This window comes from Ursus americanus, chromosome 30 (genome assembly GCF_024610735.1).
Source record: "Ursus americanus isolate L20-20 chromosome 30, mUrsAme1.1.p, whole genome shotgun sequence".
In the NCBI taxonomy this organism is placed as follows: domain Eukaryota; kingdom Metazoa; phylum Chordata; class Mammalia; order Carnivora; family Ursidae; genus Ursus; species Ursus americanus.
The window spans coordinates 18181702-18201463 of record NC_142156.1 but is presented as its reverse complement, the minus strand read 5'-3'; the positions used below and the strand labels follow the sequence as shown (position 1 = coordinate 18201463).

Sequence of the window (19762 nt, the reverse complement as noted above, 5' to 3'; positions counted from 1 at the left end):
GCAAGGCACAGCACTTGTGTAAGAACTATGCTTTTTTTCTCCTACCCCGGTTCCATCCTTCCTAATAGCAATAGCAACCAAATATGCCTCTGAGAGGCCACCTCTCCTCAACCTCTTCTTGGTCCAGATGGTTTGAGGAGAGCTAACAGTCTCCATGCCAACAGCGGTCATGTGATCCAGGCCTGGCCAATCAATAACCTCCAGTCCCCCCAGCCACTGACTGGTTCAGAGGTAGACACATGGCTCAAACTGGGCCAATAAGAGTCAGCCCTGGGACTCTGGTTTAGAAGTATTGGTTTAGAAACGCCCTCCTGCTCGGTTTGCTAATCTGGTAGAAAGTGCACCTGGGGCTGCTGAGCAAATGAAGCCTAACAGGAAAACAGAATTTCAGTGCAGTGCAAGACAGAATTCTCACGGCATCAATTCAGCCCTTAGATCTAACCAGGTCTGAATGCAAGGCTCTCGGTGATATGAATTAATAAATTCCTTTTCACTTAGGCCAGTTTGAGTTGGGTTTCTGATCCTGGCAATGAAGACAGTTCTTGCTATGTCAACTAAGAAAAGGACGCACCTCTTCCTTTAAAGCCAGCCTTCCCTACCCCGAGGCTCTGGAAATAACCATTCAGGGCCACAAGCCCCGGGGAAATACAACAGGCTTTACCCCAAGGCAAGGAGGATGAATACTGCAACTTCTCCATCATGCTGCCCAGCACACCTCCCCCAACATTACACCATATGCTCAGAACAACCCCTTCCCTCTAGAGTTCTGGTAATCTAAGACAAGCACCAGTAATGTGGAGGAAACAATATGAGGGACAGAGACGATGAAATTAGAAACAATAATCCAATGAACATATTTAAGGTGTCTGTTTTCATGGGTGGTAGAGAAATGTATTTACCAGAGGCAGAAAAAAAGGGGATGGTCAAAGGGTGAGACCAGAGCCTAAACACTCACGTGTGCCAAGAGGGGTCTCTAGATATGACAGTCAAGCCAGAAAATAAAGATGTGAAGGCAATGAAGTGAATAGATAACAATTAGGAACAACATCAAAGAAAACTTTGAGCAAGTCTCCCCTGACCCTGAGATGAGAGGGTTTGGTTTCCTGAATTCACACACCATCCTCACTCTCTCCTTCCTGGGTCCCCGGAGAAGAAAATCACGTCTTTCATGTAACGTTTTATTTTTAAATAATTTCAAACTTGCTGAAGAATTGTAAGAAGAATATGAAGAACTCCCCTATGCCCTTCACCCAGATTCACTATGTTGGCATTATGCCATACATACTTGCTTTACTCCGTCTGTGTGTGTGTGTGTGTGTGTGTGTGTGTTCTTTTTCTATATCAGCCGTCAGTGAGCTACAACCTACAGGCCAAACCTCCAGCCACCAGAATTTGTATGGGCAGTACGCTAGAAATGGTTTTTGCCTGGTTGAAAAAAAAAAATCAAAAGAAGAGTATTTCACGACACGTGAGAAGTATATGAAACTGGAACGTCGGTATCCATAAATAAACTTCATTGGAGCACAGCCACACCCATTCATTTACATATTATCGTGGCTACTCCGGCATTACAACTGCACAGTGAGTAGTTGTGACACAGACCATATGGCCCGCCAAAGCCTAGAATCCTCGTTACCTAGCCTTTCTGCCAAAAAAAGTTTGCCTACTCCTTTCTAAACCATTTGGGAGTTGGTCACAGACAACAAGCTTCTTTACTCTTAAATACTTCAGTGCATATCTGTGAAGAACACGACATTCTCAGGGCACCTGGGTGGCTCAGTCGGGTAAGCATCTGCCTTTGGCTCAGGTCATGATCCTGTGGTCCTGGGATCGAACCTGGGGTGAGGCTCCCTGCTGAGTGGGGAGCCTGTTTCTCCCTCTCCCTCTACTGCTCTCCCCACTCCTGCTCACTCTCTCTCAAATAAATAAATAAAATCTTTTTTAAAAAAGGACATGGCATTCTCTTATATATCCGTAGTACAATGATCAAATCATCGTATCTTTAGGCTCCTTTAGTCTACAACAGTTCCTCAACTTTTCTTTGTCTTTCATGACATGGATGTTTTTAAAGGGTTCATTCCAGTTGTTTTGAAGAATGTCCCTCCCACCTGGGTTTGTCAGATATTTCCTCATCAGTGAATTCTGGTTATGCATTTGGGGCAGAAATGCCATTAAAGTGATGCTGTGTCCTCGGTGTCTATCAGGAGGGACACAGTGTCTGTGATGTTAACTTTGATTGCTTGCTGCCCACTGCTTTCTCCATTTACAGTGGCCAGCTTCCTATCTGTAATTAACAAGTAAGACAGTGCAGTGTGATTTACTCCCTTTTGAATTCCTTGGCCCTCTATGTTCAACTCATCTGCTAGTAATAAAGGAAACCCTCCGGAACGGGACAGGAAGGATGGGGGCAGAGAGCTCCCAAGGCTTTGAGCAGGTGGGGCTTCTGAACCAAGAGTCCCTGGTAACAGCAGCTGAGGCCCCTGGAAGATAAAGGACCATGCTGCCTCCTGGCACTCTCTGGTGCTGGGTCCCACCACAGAAAGATAAGATCAAGACTGCAACATCAGCAGCCAGATGCTCACCAGGCCCTCTTGGATTTAAATTAATATTTAATTTCTTAAGTAAAACATGAAGACATTATCCTCGTTAAAAATTAAAACACTACAGCTATGGCTGGAGGTGGCTATGAATATCCCACATCCTGTATTTTCCCCTTTTTCCAGAGATAACTACTGTTACCACTTTCTTTAGACTTCCGTCTATGTATTCTTCCAGACTGTAGTCTACTTATCTATGCATTTCTATATTCTATATAGACCTATTTCTATATATATATATGCACATATATATGAAAAATACACACTTGCAAAAATGAGTTGTTCCTAGTACTTACTCTCCTTTACTTCCTTTAGTAACAGGACCCCACTGAGTAGTAGCTAGGCACGTGGCCACCCACTAACAGACATTTCCCAGCCTCCCTTGCAGCTATGTGTAGCAGCAGGACGACGAGTTAGCCAAAGGGATGCAGGTAGAAGTGATGTGTGTAGGTTCTGAACCACATCTTGTAAGGAGCTGCTTGTCCTCCACTGTCCATTTCCCTGGCAGGGATACGGCGACAACAGGTGCAGTTACCTTGAAACCAGAGATGGAAGCCACATGATGTCAATGGCAAAGCCCAATGTCCCTTCCTCAGCCAAACCAACCTCGGGTGACCTCATGTGACAGAGCTTCCCACCTGTGGTGGTTTTAAAACATGATCACCCATCCTTTAGCACTCCTCACATAAACAGGTGGGCTCTCTGTTCCCACCTCTTAAACACAGACAGGCTTGTGGCTGGTTTGACCAATAAAATATGGCAGGAGCAACACTACAGTCTCTGAGAAAAAAGTCATTTAAGGCCATGTGGCTTCTGCCTTATTTGCTGGAACACTTGCTTTTACAGCAAAGACTCCAACTACCCTTAGGCCACCATGCTGTATGGAAATCCTAACCACATTGAGAAGTCACATGTAGGGACTCTGATCAATAGTCCCAACTAAGACAAACATTCTTGTCATTTCAGCTTAGATGTTTAGATGTGTGGGTAAAGAAACCTCCAGATGATTCCAGCCACAGCCATGTAAGTTACTCCCAGCCATTCAAGTCTTCCCCGCTAAGGCCTCTGACATCATAGAGCACAGTCGAGCCATTCCCATTATGCCCTGTCCAAACTCAAGGCCCACAGAATCCATGAGCAAAATGTAATTATTGTTGCTATATATAGCAACACATAACTGAACACCACTTACTCTGGACCACACCTCCCTTTGGACTGTTACATGAGAAAAATGCTGCCTCGTTTAAACCTTTTTTTTTTTTTAATTTGGGGATCTCTTTGTTATAGCAGCTTAGCTTATATCCTAAAGCACATACTTTTGATTTTTAAAAATATATTAACAGTATCAGAATATAGATATGACGCCACAGGTTTCTTTTTCTCACTCAACAATATGTCTTGAAGATCTACCGACATAAGAATGTATAGATATACTTCATTCTTTTTAGGGCTATGGAATATTTCATGCTATGGACATACTACAGCTTATGGCATCATCCTATTGCTGGATATTTAGGTTGTTTCCAGTCTCTGCCTATAACCAACAATGGAACATTGACTATTATCCTTGCACTGCCTCCCTGGGTATACACACAACCAACTCTCTAGGGAAGAGAAGGATTGCTGGGTCAGAGTGTACAGCCTTGTTTTAGTTTTTTTTTTGTTTGTTTGTTTTTAAAGATTTTATTTATTTATTTGACAGAGATAGAGACAGCCAGCGAGAGAGGGAACACAAGCAGGGGGAGTGGGAGAGGAAGAAGCAGGCTCATAGCGCAGGAACCTGATGTGGGGCTCGATCCCGGAATGCTGGGATCACGCCCTGAGCCGAAGGCAGGCGCTTAACCGCTGTGTCACCCAGGCGCCCCAGCCTTGTTTCAGTTTTAATAGATCTTGGCAAACTGCCCACAGAGTGGCTGTACCAATTTACACTCCCACCTACAGCTTATGTCGACACTTCACCAATACTCAATGACATCTACTTTTCTACAGCACTTCTCTAATCTCTGCTGGTCATATTTTCTGCTCAATCCAAAGGCATCAGATCAGTAGGGATAGGAAGTCCGTGAGCCTTCCCACAATTTTGTTCCCTGCATATGCAGTCCCTTCTGCTCCCCTTTGGTTCTTTCTCTCTGCCATCAGCTAGAGCCACTTCCCAGGGAGATCCTATATTGGAGACCATGCATCTGGTCCACTCTTGTCTTTAGTTACAGACTGAGAATTTGTCAGCTCTGAGGAGGACAATGTGGGATTGGGGGGGAGGTGTGGGGAGAGTCAGAAACAGGGCCCTTAGTGTGACATACTCTCCACTCCCAGGACATTCCTCACCCATGCCCAGACTCTGTGGATTCCACCTCATACCAGTCCCACAAGCAGTAGGAAGGTTATCAATTATTTCTTAGATCTTAACTTTTCTCCAGACAGCTACCTCTTAATCTCTCTCTTTAACTGTGGTAAAATACATATGAAATTTACCATTTTAATCATTTAAAATTTCTAAATTTTTTCTAATTTTAATAAAACACATATAAAAATTACCATCTTAATAAATTTTAAGTGTAGGGGCACCCATGTGGCTCAGTCGGTTAAGTGACTGCCTTCAGCTCAGGTCATGATCCCGGAGTCCTGGGATCAAGTCCCGAGGCGGACTCCCTGTTTCAGCAGGGAGTCTGCTTCTCCCTCTGCCCCTCTTGCTCATGCTCTAATAAACAAAATCTTTTTTTAAAAATGAAAATAATAATTTTAAGTGTACAATTCAGTGGTATTAGATATGTTCACATCATTGTGAAACCATCACCATCATCCATCTCCAGAACTTTTTCATCATCCCAACTGTAACTCCAAACCCATCAAATAATAACTCCATTTTCTGTTTCCCCAGCCCCTGGCAACCACCATCCTACTCTGTCTATGAATTTGACCCTCTAGGTACTTTACACAAGTAGAACCATATATTACCTGTCTTTTTTTTTTTTTTTTTGAAAGCCAAACAGAAGAGAATATAGTTTAACTGAATCATACAGCATGTGAACCCTTCTAGTTCTTCAAAATTTATGTCTGATTTTGCAGAAATATTTTGGGAAGAAAATGCAGGGAGCTTTTTTGGGGGGTAGGGGGAGATAAGTGATTATATTTTTTCAAAGTCCCAGATAGTTAACATACAGTGTTACATTAGTTTCAGGTGTACAATACAGTGATTCAACAGTTCCATACATCTCCCGGTGCTCATTAAATGCCCTCCTTAACCACCATCACCTATTTAACACATCTCCCCACTCCCCTCTCCTCTGATAACGATCAGTTTGTTCTCTATACTTAAGAGGTTGTTTCTTGATTTGCCTCTTTTTTCCCTTTGCTTGTTCTGTTTCTTCAATTCCACATATGAGTGAAATCATATGGTATTTGTCTTTCTCTGACTTATTTCACTTAGCATAATACCCTCTAGCTCCATCGACATCGTTCCAAATGGCAAGATTTCATCCTCTTTTATGGCTGAATACTATTCCATTGTATATGCAGACCACATCTTCTTTATCCATTCATCATTCGATGGACTCTTGGGCTGCTTCCATATCTTGGCTATTGTGAATAACATTACTATGAACATTTGGGTGTATAAGTATGTTCGGAGTCCCTGCTCCCAGTTCTTTTGGGAAATACCCAGAAGTGGGATTGCGAGATCAAATAGTAATTCAACATTTAATATTCATACCATTTTCCAGAGCAGTTGCACCATTTTACAACAGCTGTCTCTTGAGGCACTGTCCATGGGTGGTTCTGGGAGGTGGGGTAGGGAATACAATTCTTGTCCTCCCTTGGAATCCCTGCTATCCTCTGCACACGAGGGTGTCTTCAGAAGACCCTCAATGAGACCTGTGCTTTGAAACGGTTCTTCCAGGAGCAGGATGAGCCACTGCAGCAATCCAGTCCTGGCTTTCATCCAGTCAGCCTTGAACCTGTAGCCTGAAATGGAACTGATCACCATATGGAAGCCTTCTGTTGTTTTTGCCAACTAGGCAGCCATTCCCCTTCTGGTTAATGTCTCCATAGTCTCTTTGGAAATCCAGCCCTCCCCACACTCAGTTACTGAAATCTGGGTAGGAATGGGATTGAACCCCCCCCAGGTTCCAAGGCATACGACCTGGGCCTGGCCAATCAGAACATCAGCCTCTGGACCCAAGCGGCTGATTCAGGGACGGGCATTCAAAACCAACAAAACTCAGCTGGGGCAGGGGGGGAGCTTTTACCAGAACTGCTGAAAAAGAGAAGCTCTTCTTCCAGTAGTTTGAAGGAGGAAGAGCTCATGTGAGCCCAGAGTTAATGGAGCTGTCTTGCTTGAGCATGAATCCAACTGACGGGAAAAGAGGGCAGAGTGAGATGAAGGCTGAGCCCTGATGGTTTCATTTGAGCCCCTGGGTCGACTCACACCTGAAGGTGGTATACCTTTGACTTCCCAATTACATAAACAAATAAATGCTGTTTTATTCTGTTTGGTTTTGCCAGTTTGGATTGAATGTCTTCATTTCAGAGGCAAGTGTCAGAATCTAGATTACAACGCGAAAGAACAGTTTTCCTTCTGGGCAAAGTCAACCACATCAGGTAAGAAGAGAAGCCACAAATCTTGGGACTCATTAGTACCAACCTCTTGCCTTGGGCACTATCATCCTGAAGACACCAAAAACAAGGAGCTGGAGCCTTGTCGAATGAATCCTCCATCAAGACAGTAACTAAACAGGCACCTAAAAATGTAGATCTCTATGGGGCACCTGGGTGGCTCAGTCGTTAGGCGTCTGCCTTCAGCTCAGGGAGTGATCCCGGCGTTCTGGGATCGAGCCCCACATCAGGCTCCTCCACTGGGAGCCTGCTTCTTCCTCTCCCACTCCCCCTGCTTGTGTTCCCTCTCTCGCTGGCTGTCTCTCTCTGTCAAATAAATAAATAAAATCTTAAAAAAAAATGTAGATCTCTGAACAATCAAGTTGGGTGTTTTTCTACAAACCAAAAACCTAAGCCATCATTTTTTTAAACAACTTTGAGGTATAATTCACATACCACAAAATTCATTCATCGTATGTGTACAGTTCAGTGATGCTTATATATTTGCCAAGCTATGCAACTATTGCCACAGCCAGTTTTCGGACATTCCACCACCCAGTAAGATCCCTCAAGTCTATGACAGCACTCACCACTCCCCCACTCCCCTCCCTCCAAGCCCCTGGCAAACACTAACCTATCTTCTGTCCCTATGGATTTGTCTTTTCTGGAGAGTTCATATAAATGGAGTCATACAATATGCGGTTTGGGTCCTGGCTTCGTTCACTTAGCATCACGTTTTCGAGGTTTATTCATGTCGTAGCGTACACAAGTATCCCTGCTTTCTGAAAGTTCGTGTTATGCCATTTTGCTTTTACGAAAGACCGCCCTTAGTAAAGTAATGGCTTTTCTCATAAAAGTGAAAATTCTCTTCAGATCGCTTTTGGTTAGCAAAATGGAGGTCTTTCGAAAAAGCAGTAGTGTAACTCGAACTTTCAGAAAGTAGGGGATACTCTTCGCTTTACGTCATTCTGGCTTATGAAAGGTTTCACCGCAAGGCTGTAGGGGGATAGTAGGGGGAAGCACGTATTACTATGTTTTTACTGCTACTTAACAATAAAAACTTGGTATAGATGCATCACGCGTCATTTATCCATTCACCTGTTGTTGGACATTCCAGTTATTTTCACTTTTTGCTATGATAAATAACACTTCCGTGAACACCTACAAAGCTTTGTGTAGACCTATTTTCATTTCTCTTGGGTAGATACCTAGGAATGGAATTGCTGGTCATATGGTAAATGTATGTTTCACTTTTAAAGAAAATGACAAACTGCCAAACCACTATTTTTATTTCTGAACTTGGCAGCAGTGGACTGGAACATGGGAAACACCAAACACTGGGAGTCGGCACTCTGCACACGGTGCAGGGAGTACCAGCGTATTAAATGTGATTGACTCCCACATCAAGTTGCTACCTCTAAAAATAACCCAGAGTGCTGGGGGCACCAAAGCAGACACGCAGCTGCAGAAGAAAGCACTCCATTCGGGAGCACAAAGCAAAACCCCCCATCCCCTAACCTGTCTAGTTCAAGGCCAAAGAAAAGAAACACACTTGATAGACTATCTAAGGATGGAGCTTCAAGCGGTTAAAAAAAAAAAAAAAAAAGAGGCTAATTATAAGCAAGGATTGCCAGTAAAGAATCAAATGCTAACTATATAAATTTAATTAAAATCTCCAAAAGAGAAAATACAAGCATAGTACACTACTCGATTCTGTAGCAAATAGTATCTGCACGGTCACAATCATGTAAATGACTGACAGTGAACCCACAGAGCTGCCTTTTTTTTTCTTTTCCTTCAGTTTTATTTATTTAAGTCATCTCTACACCCAACATGGGGCTCGAACTCACGACCCCAAGATCAAGAGTCACATGCTCCTCCGACTGAGACAGCTAGGCATCCCAGAGCTGTTTTTCTTTAAAAGCCTTTTGGTAATCTTGGGTTACTTTTTGGTCTCCTGCTCATTTTATTATGAAATATTTCAGGCATACAAAAAAAGACAGAAAATCATATAATTGATAGAAAATAAACATCAGCACCCATATTCTCATCCTCAGTTTAAGAAATAATAATAGTGCACAGAGAGTTAAAAGCCCCCTAAGTATTCTTTCTAGATGGTATTCCTATCCTCTGCCCCCAAAGAGGGGAACCCCTTTGCTGGTTATTTCGGCCCCCATCCTCACCCCAGATCAATTCTTTCTCTGTGCCCGAGGAAGCTGACCCCTATGGACTGCATCTCCTGAACTCCTTTACCCTGCCTCCCGCTCGGGTTTAGCCAATAGGATGCACAGTGGGAAGAGAAGCTGGGGCGTTTGTTCCTCCTGCCTCCTCTGCCTTGCCGCAGCCTTCAACCATGACAGCTCCTGTCCTGCTGCTCTCCTTCCCCAACAACAGGCTTTGGCCAAGCTCTGGTGATGGCTCCCCTCCCTCTGTCCCTGTCAGAACAAGACTGGCCCCAGCTCTAGGGGCCTTACCCTTAAACTGCCACACCTCTGTAAACAGTCTTCTTATTCTTCTTCTCCTTCTTCTTCTCCTTCTCCTTCTTCTTTTTTAAAAGATATTATTCACTTTTTTGACAGAGAGAGAGCACAAGCAGGCAAGAGGGAGAGGGAGAAGCAGGCTCCCCACTGAGCAGGGAGCCCGATGCAGGGCTCGATCCCAGGACCTGAGCCAGTCACTTAACCAACTGAGCCACCCAGGCACCCCTAAATAGTCCCTTCTTTAAACTCCTTTCAGTGAGACCCTTCTGGGAGAGTCATTTGCTTCTCACCAGGGTCCTGCCCAATCTCCACCATAGTGAATCTGGCCCATATCAGTCCCTTGTACTATATAAACATGTATCAGCAAGCAATACGTAGTATTGTTTTGAATGTTTTTAACTTTATCCTACATTTCATACTATATATGTCTCTGCAACTTTCCACTCAATGTTGCTCTTCTTTCAAACACATTTATCCCTGTTGACACACGCAGCTCTAGTTTATTCATTCTGCTCACCATACCCCACTCTATGGAAGTTCAGTGGAATTATCCATTCGGAAGAACATTAGGTTTCCAGTATTTAGCTGTTACAAACAAGTGTTCTGAAAATTCTTCAGCATCTCTACTTGAATATTTAACTTTGTGGATATGTACTACTTCTAACCATACAGGATGGATTACAAGAGAGGGAGAGAGAGAAGCACTAACACTGGCTCTGTGAGCTGGGATGCCCATACCTCCTCTCCTACACAGCTAATTACCATCCTTTTATACCACGTATAGAAGACACAAACAAGAGAGCTTCTGTTGGAGGCTTAGGCAATCTGCTGCCTCTCCTGTTCTCTGAGGCCCCAAGCTCTGCCCCAGTGGGAAGATGAGGTTAATGACTCCAGGTCTCAGCATGGCTGTGAAACATCTGGAACCACCTGCTCAACACCACTTGGCTAAATCAAAAGATCCAGAACTGGGGAGTCACAACCCAAGTCCACATTTATTGCAAGAACTGCCAGCGATGGAACCGCATGGCATTTTCAGACAGGGGTCCGGCCCAGAAGCATTGCCAAGTTGGTGGACAACCCCACAGGATGCAACAGAGGCAAGGCCACCACCAAAACATGGTGCCTGAGAGCAGTGCTCTCCGCTCGTGGCAAGTTTTTGAGAGATTACATTTACATAATTCTCTTTACAAGGACTCAAGTTCAAATAAAGACTTCTGGATGCTGAGTATACTTCACTAAGACTCATCACCATGAAAACACCACTAAGGATGGCAAGTTGACTTTACCGAAACGGCATCAATTCTGTACTGGAAAGAATCCTGAGTCAGGACTGATCCGCGATGTGTTACAGGAGCAGCAAGTGTGGGTATTAGACGCGGGTGTCAGACATTTGGGAGGCAGGAGAACCTAACTCTTCATATCCAGAGTCTGTCGCTTCTTAGCTAAGTCATATAAGCTCTTTGTATCTCAGCTTCCTCACCTCTGAAGGGGTTAGGAGATGAGGTATATGTAACAGGCCATATACTGGTTTATTTTTGAAAATCAGTTTTATTGAGGTATAATTTACATATCAATTCATCAACTTTCAGGTATACAACTCAAAGAATTCTGACAAATGTATACAATTGTGTCAACACCACCACAATCTAGGACATAAAACAGAGGTTCGCAGACTCTGCTGGTTCACCGTGCCCTTTGCGTCTCAGTACACTTTCCACAGACCTCAGGCCAAATAATTGAAAAGTATTTATGTTCTAACAACTTAGTAGCCCTTTGGGAGGAAAAAAAAAGAATATGAAGAAATTGACAAAGACATTTTTTATTTCATTCCGAAATAACCAAAATTATTTACTAATGGAATGTGCGCGTCTATTGGGCTCTGCACAAAAGTCTCAAGCCTTGGAATCAGATTGGACACTGTCACCCTCATTTCTCTTTCCACACGATTTTCACACAGTACTTGATTTTAATCATAGATCACTAAAAACCTAACTTTACAAAGATATGACATCAAAAAGAATGTCGTGTGATCTAACGTGCAAGCGTGAACTACCCCAAGCTGGCAGTTTAAGCGGTGTATGACAGACGTCATTGTGTTTCCCTGGAAAACTGTGATTATCCCATAGTGTCCCTCGGAGCGTGATGAAGCTCCCTGGGGGTACCTTGACACAGTCTGGGAATTACAGATATAGACTGTTTCTATTACCCCACGCCCCGAAAAATGCCTGTCCAGCATCCCTCTTTCTTTTTTTACTACCGGTATTTTCATTTTCCTTTATAAGACTATCCCTCCCTCATTCTTATTTCGTATGGTTTGTGTGGCCCTCATTTCAGTCCTGGGCTCCAGGGGAGACATGTAACCAAGGCCCAGCCAATCTGTGCCACAGTGACTGGTTAAGAAAGGGATAATCATGTGACCTGAGTCAGGACAATGAGAGTTGGCCCTGGGACTCCTGCTGCAACTACCAGGAAAAAGATGTTCTGTTTCAGCCAGATTCGCTAAGCTGGTAGAGGTCAGCCTGGGGCTGCCAGTGCACATCTTTGCCACAACATGGGAGAGACTTCCTGAGAATAAGGCTGATATAGAAGAAGCAGAGAGGGGGTGCCTGGGTGGCTAGTAGGCTATGTGTCCAACTCTTGGTTTCGGCTAGGGTCATGATCTAGGTGTCCTGGAATCGAGCCACGCCTTCAGCTCGGAGCCTGCTTGTCCCTCTCCCTCTGCTCCTCCCCCGACTTGAGCGCACGTGCATGCTCTCTCGCTCTCTCGCTCGCTCTCTCTCTCTAAAATAAATAAATAAATAAAATCTTTAAAAAAAGGAAGAAGAAGAAACAGACACACAGAAACATCATTGGATCCACCCTGGCCTGAAGCCCTTTTGTCAGCGGCCTTCTCAATATATGAGCCAATAAACTCCTTTTTTTTTGGCTTAAAGACAGTTGAACTGGGTTTCTGTCACTTGCAACTAAGAATCCTGACTAACGTATTATATATATGCATTTTATATATAGAGAGAGAGAGAGAAAGAGAGAGAAAGAGAACAGTGCTTTACTGCATATACATTTATATTACATATTACATATATATATATATATATTTATTGCATATATAAAGCACTGTACAAATGAAACGAGACCCCACAAGTTCAAAAGTTTCTTCCCAAAGCCAAGAGTCTCAAGATACTTTGGGAGCCCATAGTGTTAGGAACCCAAAAAATATCTGATGTACACAGCAGACCTGGGTTCAAATGGCAAAATTCCATGACTTTCAAGTTACTTAACATCTCTTAGCCTCAGTATAAAGCAGGGTTGTCATTTAGATTAAATGGAATAATCCATGTATCATACAGTTAGCTCTTACTGTTATTATTGTCAGCCTTTGTTTTTGTAGATAAAGAAACTCAAGCTCAGAGAGATGGCTTGCTAAAGGTTAGATACTAGACAGGGGCAGGCCTCGGGCCTGAACCCAGGAACCGTGACTCCCTGTCCAGTGTTCTTTCCACACAACGCACTTCTAAAGAAAGAGACCCATAAGGCAATGCAAGATGGAAAAGAAACAAAAGCTTATGAAAGTGTACCCAGGGCACAGACCTGCCTTAGGTAGTGGTTAAGAGTATAGACCCTGATGTTCAACAGCCTGGGTTTGAATTCTGACTCCAGTAGTTACAAGCCATGTGACTTTGGGTATACGATTTTCCCTCTGTAAAATGGGATAACAGGATCTATTTCATAGGGCTTTTATAAAATAATACTGACCTTCTTGCTTCTACCCTGTGCCTCTCATGTCTATTCTACACACAGCAGCCAGAGGGGTGCCCGTTTCATTGGTAGGAAAGCCAAAATCTCTACAGTGGCCTACCAGGCCCCTGCATTTCTGTGAGGTCAGGTTTAGGGAAAGGCCTCTTCGGGCCACCTCCTTCCTGGATGGGGAGGGATGGAGTCAGGTTTCCAGTGATGCAGGTCAGGAAACACTTATTAAATCACCTGCCACAGTGTCTGTAAGTGACCTTCTGTGGTCACACCACAGGCCACAGGGCCAAACATGTGCCGGTCTCAGACTGATGCTCAACTCACCAGCATGGCTGAAACCCCAGCCAGCCAAAACCAAAGTCCCCATAGCCACTTGACCTTGCCCCTGAGTCTAGTGAGGCCTTGGCAGATACAAATCACAGTCAAAAGAAAACAGATCCTTTCCTCTAGAAAGTCCCAGAGATTATGACTATTCTGGTGCGGGGATTCCAAACACCTTTTGAATCCTCTAGGGTCTGACAATCAGGTTTCCTCTTTCCTCCCTTCATTTGAAAAATGGAAGGAGAGGTGAAACATGGAGACATTAGCTATGACCCCAAGAAAGACAGAATCAGAGAGATACAGACATGAAACCCACAAATCCCAGATTCTGAGGCAGATACAGGAAAATTAAGATAGGAATTTTCTGGTAAAAAAAAAAAATTCATCCTTCCTTTCTAGTTCCAATCTGTCCACCTGCCTACCTGTTGTGACCTCCTTGCTCCCCAATAAATGTGTCATATCTGCAAGTCTGTCCAACACATACCCAGTGAAAATGTACACCCTACTTATCATACACATATCCCAGAAACCTTCATCTTGGGAGTTCGAAGCTCTCATATTTATTTTGGGGGATGTGGAGAGGGGCGTCCCAGCACAATGACAGACATCCCAACTAAGCATTTAGAGTACTAAGTTCTAGTAGCAGCTTTACCACTGAAGAGCAGTGTGATCCCAGGTGAGTGAATTAGATTCTCAAGCTTCAGCTTCCTCATCTATTAATTGAAGATAGAGACAATGTTTTTGCTCCCGTCTATGACCTTGACTCACAGGACACTCTGTGGTCTTCCTTCCATCACTGGCCTCTGATCCGGGAGTTGTCCACCAAAGCCTGAGGCCAGCAGGGTCCCTCTTCCCCAAAGGCCCAGTCCATTCCAGTTCCCCCACTGCTGGGGAACTGAGTAGGGGACACCACGGTTTCCCCCCAGTCAGCTGTTCTTCAGCCCTTGCTGTGCACCAGGGGACAAAATCCAGAATTCCCAATTCCTCTCTGTCCCTCACACACCTGAACCCCAAAGATACCAAGTAAGAACACAACAACAAATCAAATGTCTCCTTTGCAAGCTGTGCCTGCCAAGACTAGCTATCTAATTGCTGTTGATTGCATTAATTGCACAGCTCTGAAGTGTTAAGACAACTCCTCCTCCTAGTGTAAGGCAGGGCAAGGGAAAGGAATTCAGGAACAAAAGCTCCACACAGTAAAACTCTTTTCCCACTCCCGGCCCTACACCCCTTCCATGGCTCCACAGCTGAACAGGACCCAAGAGCCCAGTAGGACAAAGTGTTAAGAAGCAGCTGAATCTTCTTGTTGGGACTGGAGCCAGAAGGATCCCCTGGGAACTGGGTGGGCCCCAAGCCCTAGACCTGAAGGAGAGGGCACCAACCCACACACGCCACACAGGCCAAGAAAGGCATACCGGTTCTGGATACTTTATTCTCTGCTCATGCCTAAAACAGACCCCTCACCCCCACTTTCCTGCTCCATCTCTGCAGCACCCCTCTCTTTAAACATCAGAGCCTACTGCCTCAGGTTGAGAAGACCCATCACAGACAATCTCTTCTCCCCTCCTGTGGACACTGTAAGAGGCCAATCAGCTGGAGATGAGAGCTACACGGACAGGCAAAATGTCATTGCTCCAGCCGAGGATAGGAAGAAGCGCGTGGCTGTGCAATGTGATTTCGGGCAAACAGAATCCAACTTCAGAGAAAACAAACACAATCTAGTAGCTGGAGAGGAAAGAGCCCCATCTCCAAAACTCGTCCAGGAGTCCCTCTTGGCCAACCCCAAGGTTTCATATGAGGTGTCTCTAGTCACCTGAGTTGGAAGCTGAGACCTCTCTGAACCTTCTTTTAGGAACAGCTCCTCCTCCCAGGACCCCCCAGGGGCAGTGCCATTCTCTCAAGGGGGCTCTTTTACATCTGCCCTCACCCTACCCCATATAGGGTGGGCCAGATGGGTGAGGGCTGGGAGCAGCCTCTATCACTGAGGGAGGCAACCCGGCTGTCAGAACTGACAGATGCCATCCACAACGCCAAACTCAGCCTGCAGCAGCGGCACAAAGGAGGGCACAGACTCCAGAGCCCCAAAGACGCAGAACAGCAGTCCCTAATCCCTGAGGAAAGCCTAGGGGCTCTAGGTGAATAGTTCCCAAGCACATCTCTCAAAATGTAGTTGCAGAAGAGAGGGCTGCCCCGCCAGAATAGAGGAGAAGTTGAGCTGCCAAAAGCAGGTGGACACGGGTGCGGTTAGGGGAGACCCCTGCGGAGGTGGGGGCTGGGCTGTTCTGTGAGTCCCAGCACAAATCTGGCCCCCTCGGGCCTCCCCCACATGACACACCTGGAACTTCCCCTCAGAGGCCACAGACCAACTTTCTGCAGAGAAGGAGGTGCGCGGAGCAAAGAGCCGGTGCGAAGGCGAGGTAATGGGGAGCTTCGACCGGGCGCCCCAAGTGGATGAAGAACTGAAGTGCTGGGAGATAGGAGGGTGCTGGCCCACGCGGACCACCAGCCCCCAGTGCCCAGCCAGGGGCAGCCCCCTGGGCCCTGACGGTCCCCACCGCCCCGGCTGGGTTAGCAGGAAGGGGAAGGCACTGCACGGCAGGTAGAGGAGTTGCGCGACCAGGTGGCCCGGCCCTACCTGCAATTCCTGAAATTCTCCCTCCAGCTCGTGCCACTCGCGCTCGCAACGCTCCAGCTGGCCGGACATGGTGCGGCGGTGCGAGGCGGCGGCGGCGGCAGCTCCCGCAGCGTGGCGCGGGCGGCCACCAGCACCCTAGCGCGTCCGCCCGCCGGCCGCCTTCGGAGATACCAGCTGTTCCTGCGCAGCCGGAGCCACGCGCGCACCTGACGTCACAGCCCCCGCCCCAGCGCCCGCCCCACCCCCTCGCCGGGAGGCGGGGCCTCGCGCATGCGCACGCACCTCCCCCAGCTCCGCCCCCGCGCCCCCGCGCGCCGGCTAGGGGAGCGCTGTGGTTTTGCCGGGCTTTGGCAGGGTCTGTTGCTGCCCCCTTGAGAATGCTTCTGAGCTTCCAGTCTCTCCTAGTTGAGGCTGGGGAACTTGTCCACAAGCTGCATTCGCAGAGCTCATTTTACTTTAGATTGTTTATTTGGGATGTCTGGAGTCGGGTGGAAGAAAGATTTGGGGGAGGTGAAAGCTCACCACCCCTTGGCATTGCCTAACCAGAGCCAAAGCCAACGGCCTGGAATGCTAGAACTGACATTGACCATCCAGCAAGGTCGCCAGGCAGGGCGGGGAAGCAGAGAGGGACCTGTTGTCTCACCGTGTCATTACTTAACTGCAACGAATACATCCTAGACTCCTGCCCTCTAAGATTCTGCGTGACTCTCTTGACAGCTGTGTCTGTCGCTCATAGGACACTATTGCCTCCCTTTCCCTGCATGGAGCTACAAGATCTAGCCCTACCTAGCTTCCCAGTCACATCTCCTATCTCACTTTCCAGGATCAGTACTTCCCAGACACTGTTTTTTCTCTTCCTACCCTTAAGGGAACATTCCCTCTAAATCTTCATATGGTTACCTTTCTCTCATCATTCAAGCCTTAGTTCCAGTGACACCTGTATTAATTTCCTAGGGCTGCTGGGGCACCTGGCTGGCTCAGTGGGTAGAGCGTGCAACTCTTGATCTCAGAGTCCTGAGTTCAAGCTTCGCATTGGACATGGAGCCTACTTATCAAAAGAAGAAGAAGAAGAAGAAGAAGAAGAAGAAGAAGAAGAAGAAGAAGAAGAAGAAGAAGAAGAAGAAGAAGAACCACCTAGGGCTGCCTTAACCACAAATTGCGCTGTTTAAATACCACAAACTGAGTGGCTTAAACAATAGAAATGTATTCTCTCACAGTTCTGGAGGCTAGAAGTGTGAAATCAAGGTGTCAGCAAAGACATGTTCCAAGACTGGGTAAAACCTTTCCTTGCTTCTTCCTAGCTTGTGGTGGCCCTCCATCCTTAGCATTCCTTGGCTTGCAGCTTGATCCCTCCAGTCTCTGCCTCTGTTACATGGCCTTCCTCCCTGTGTGCTTATCTCTGTGTCCTCTCCTCTTATAAGGACACCAATCTTACTGGATTTAAGAGTCCACCAACTCCAGCATGACCTCAACTAAGTTGAACTAAATACATCTGCAAAGACCCTGTTTCCAAATAAGGACAACCTTCTGAGGTAATTAGTAGAACTTCAACATATCATTCTGGGGGACACAATTCAAATGGTAACAATACCTCTGGAAAAAAAAGAACTTTCCTGAATACCCAGAGCTTCATGCCTCCTCCAAGTCACTTATATGTCACCTGTCTTATTTCCTTCATGTTACCATTGTGTGAAAGTGTTTGTCTCCATGTTGGCTGTATGAATCCCTCCATGGGTGTATAATCTGCATGAGATCTCTGTCTTGGTCATCATTGCATCCCCAGAGCTTGGCACATAGTAGGCCCTTAATATTTGTTGAAGGAATAAACATGAAAGATCATCTACTGCAGAGGTTTTCCACTTTTGGGGTTCATACACCACTCTAAAATCTCTGAATGGGGGATATACACATAAGCACACAGAGAAATATTTGGAATTCCTAACTGATGCCTGAAGAAAACTGACTTACTCAAGATTCCCAGCTAATTAATGACTGACTTTGAATTATGATTCTCATCCTTGGAGGTTGGAATTTCAACATGTCTTTGGGAGACACAATTCAACTCATAACAATACCTCTCAATATAAGCAAAGCAAGGCTTGTTTGCATGCCCGGTCATTGCTGATTGGATATCAGGCATTGTAAATTTTACCTTGTTGATTGGTTCCCTTCCTCTACCCCTTTTTCTTCTCTTCCTCCTCACCTCCTCCCTCCCCCTCCTTCTTTTGTATTTCAGTTTCCCTAAAAATATTCTTGAGCTTTACATTAGACGCAGTTACTTGGAAACAATTTTATCCTTTCAAGTCTTGCTTTTAACATTTATCTGGAACTAAAACAGTGCTCAGTCTAGAGCTGATTTTTCCCCACTACGTGAGGCAAGACCAATACATCATGAAGTTTTCCAGTCTGGCTGGTGGGACGCGGCACTATTCCTGGGCCAGTGTGAGTGCTATACACTCTTACTTCTAATCATTTCGGGTGGTTCTTTCCCTGGCCTCAGGTAGTTGTTCTTGCCTACATGTTGACCAGCGCTCAGCTGACTGCTAGAAGGGGGTTCGGTGGGCTTCTGGATTCTCTGTGTGGAGCTGTTTACTCTCTATAGTTCTAACCTCCTTGGTCTCCCTGGACTCTCAGCTCTATCAACTCTGGGGGTCTGCCAGGCTTCACCTGGGATCCCCCTCCTTGCAGCATCACCTAGAAACTGTCTCAAGACAGTAAGTGGGGCAACATTAGAATAACCCCTACAATTTGTTTCCTGTTTCTCAGTGACCCGATCCTCTGTTGACTGATGTCCAGCGTCTTGAATGAAAAACATAATTTCATGTATAATTTCCCCATCTTGTGGTTGTTTCAGATGAGAAGGTAAATCCGGTCCATGTTACTATATCTTGGCCAGAAGCAGAAGTCAGCCTAATGCATTTGGGATCCATGGACATCAACGGTTCATTTCTTTTTTTCTTCTGAGTATATTTCATTGTATGACCAATTTGCTTCTCCGTTCTTTATCCATTCACCAGTTGAGGGACCTTTGCGTTGTTTCCAGTTTGGGCTGATTATGAATAAAGCCACTATAAACATTTATGTAAATTTTTTAATTACAAAAAGGACAATTATACATTAAAATCCAAACTTCAATTTTTTTAAAGTAATCTCTACACCCTACTTGGGGCTTGAACTTACAACCCCATGATCAAGAGTTTCAGGCTCTACCAACTGAGCCAGCCATGCACACCTAAAATCCAAACTTTTACTTTCTTTTGAAAAATGGGAAGATCTGATCACACTGGGCTCACATTCCTGCATGGCAATGAGCTGGAAGAGAGTAAAAATATCCTTCACAATGGGCTTGCTACTTGCCACAACCCTCCCCATGCGCAACTGTCTTACCACAG

The 19762-nt window shown here is 45.5% G+C and overlaps 1 protein-coding gene across 3 annotated transcripts in view; it reads right to left on the bottom strand.

The window, feature by feature from the left end:
- Positions 1-16572, bottom strand: part of TMEM120B (transmembrane protein 120B) — a 39862-nt gene extending 23290 nt beyond the window's left edge. Inside the window, exon 1 of one of the 3 annotated variants that reach the window (XM_045777431.2) lies at positions 16371-16572. In XM_045777431.2, the coding sequence (XP_045633387.2) occupies positions 16371-16439 (69 nt within the window). In that variant the 5' untranslated portion in view covers positions 16440-16572. The remainder of the gene's footprint in view (positions 1-16370) is intronic. The other 2 variants (XM_045777441.2, XM_045777423.2) reach the window with 2 other exon arrangements.
- Between the last annotated feature and the right edge of the window lie 3190 nt (positions 16573-19762).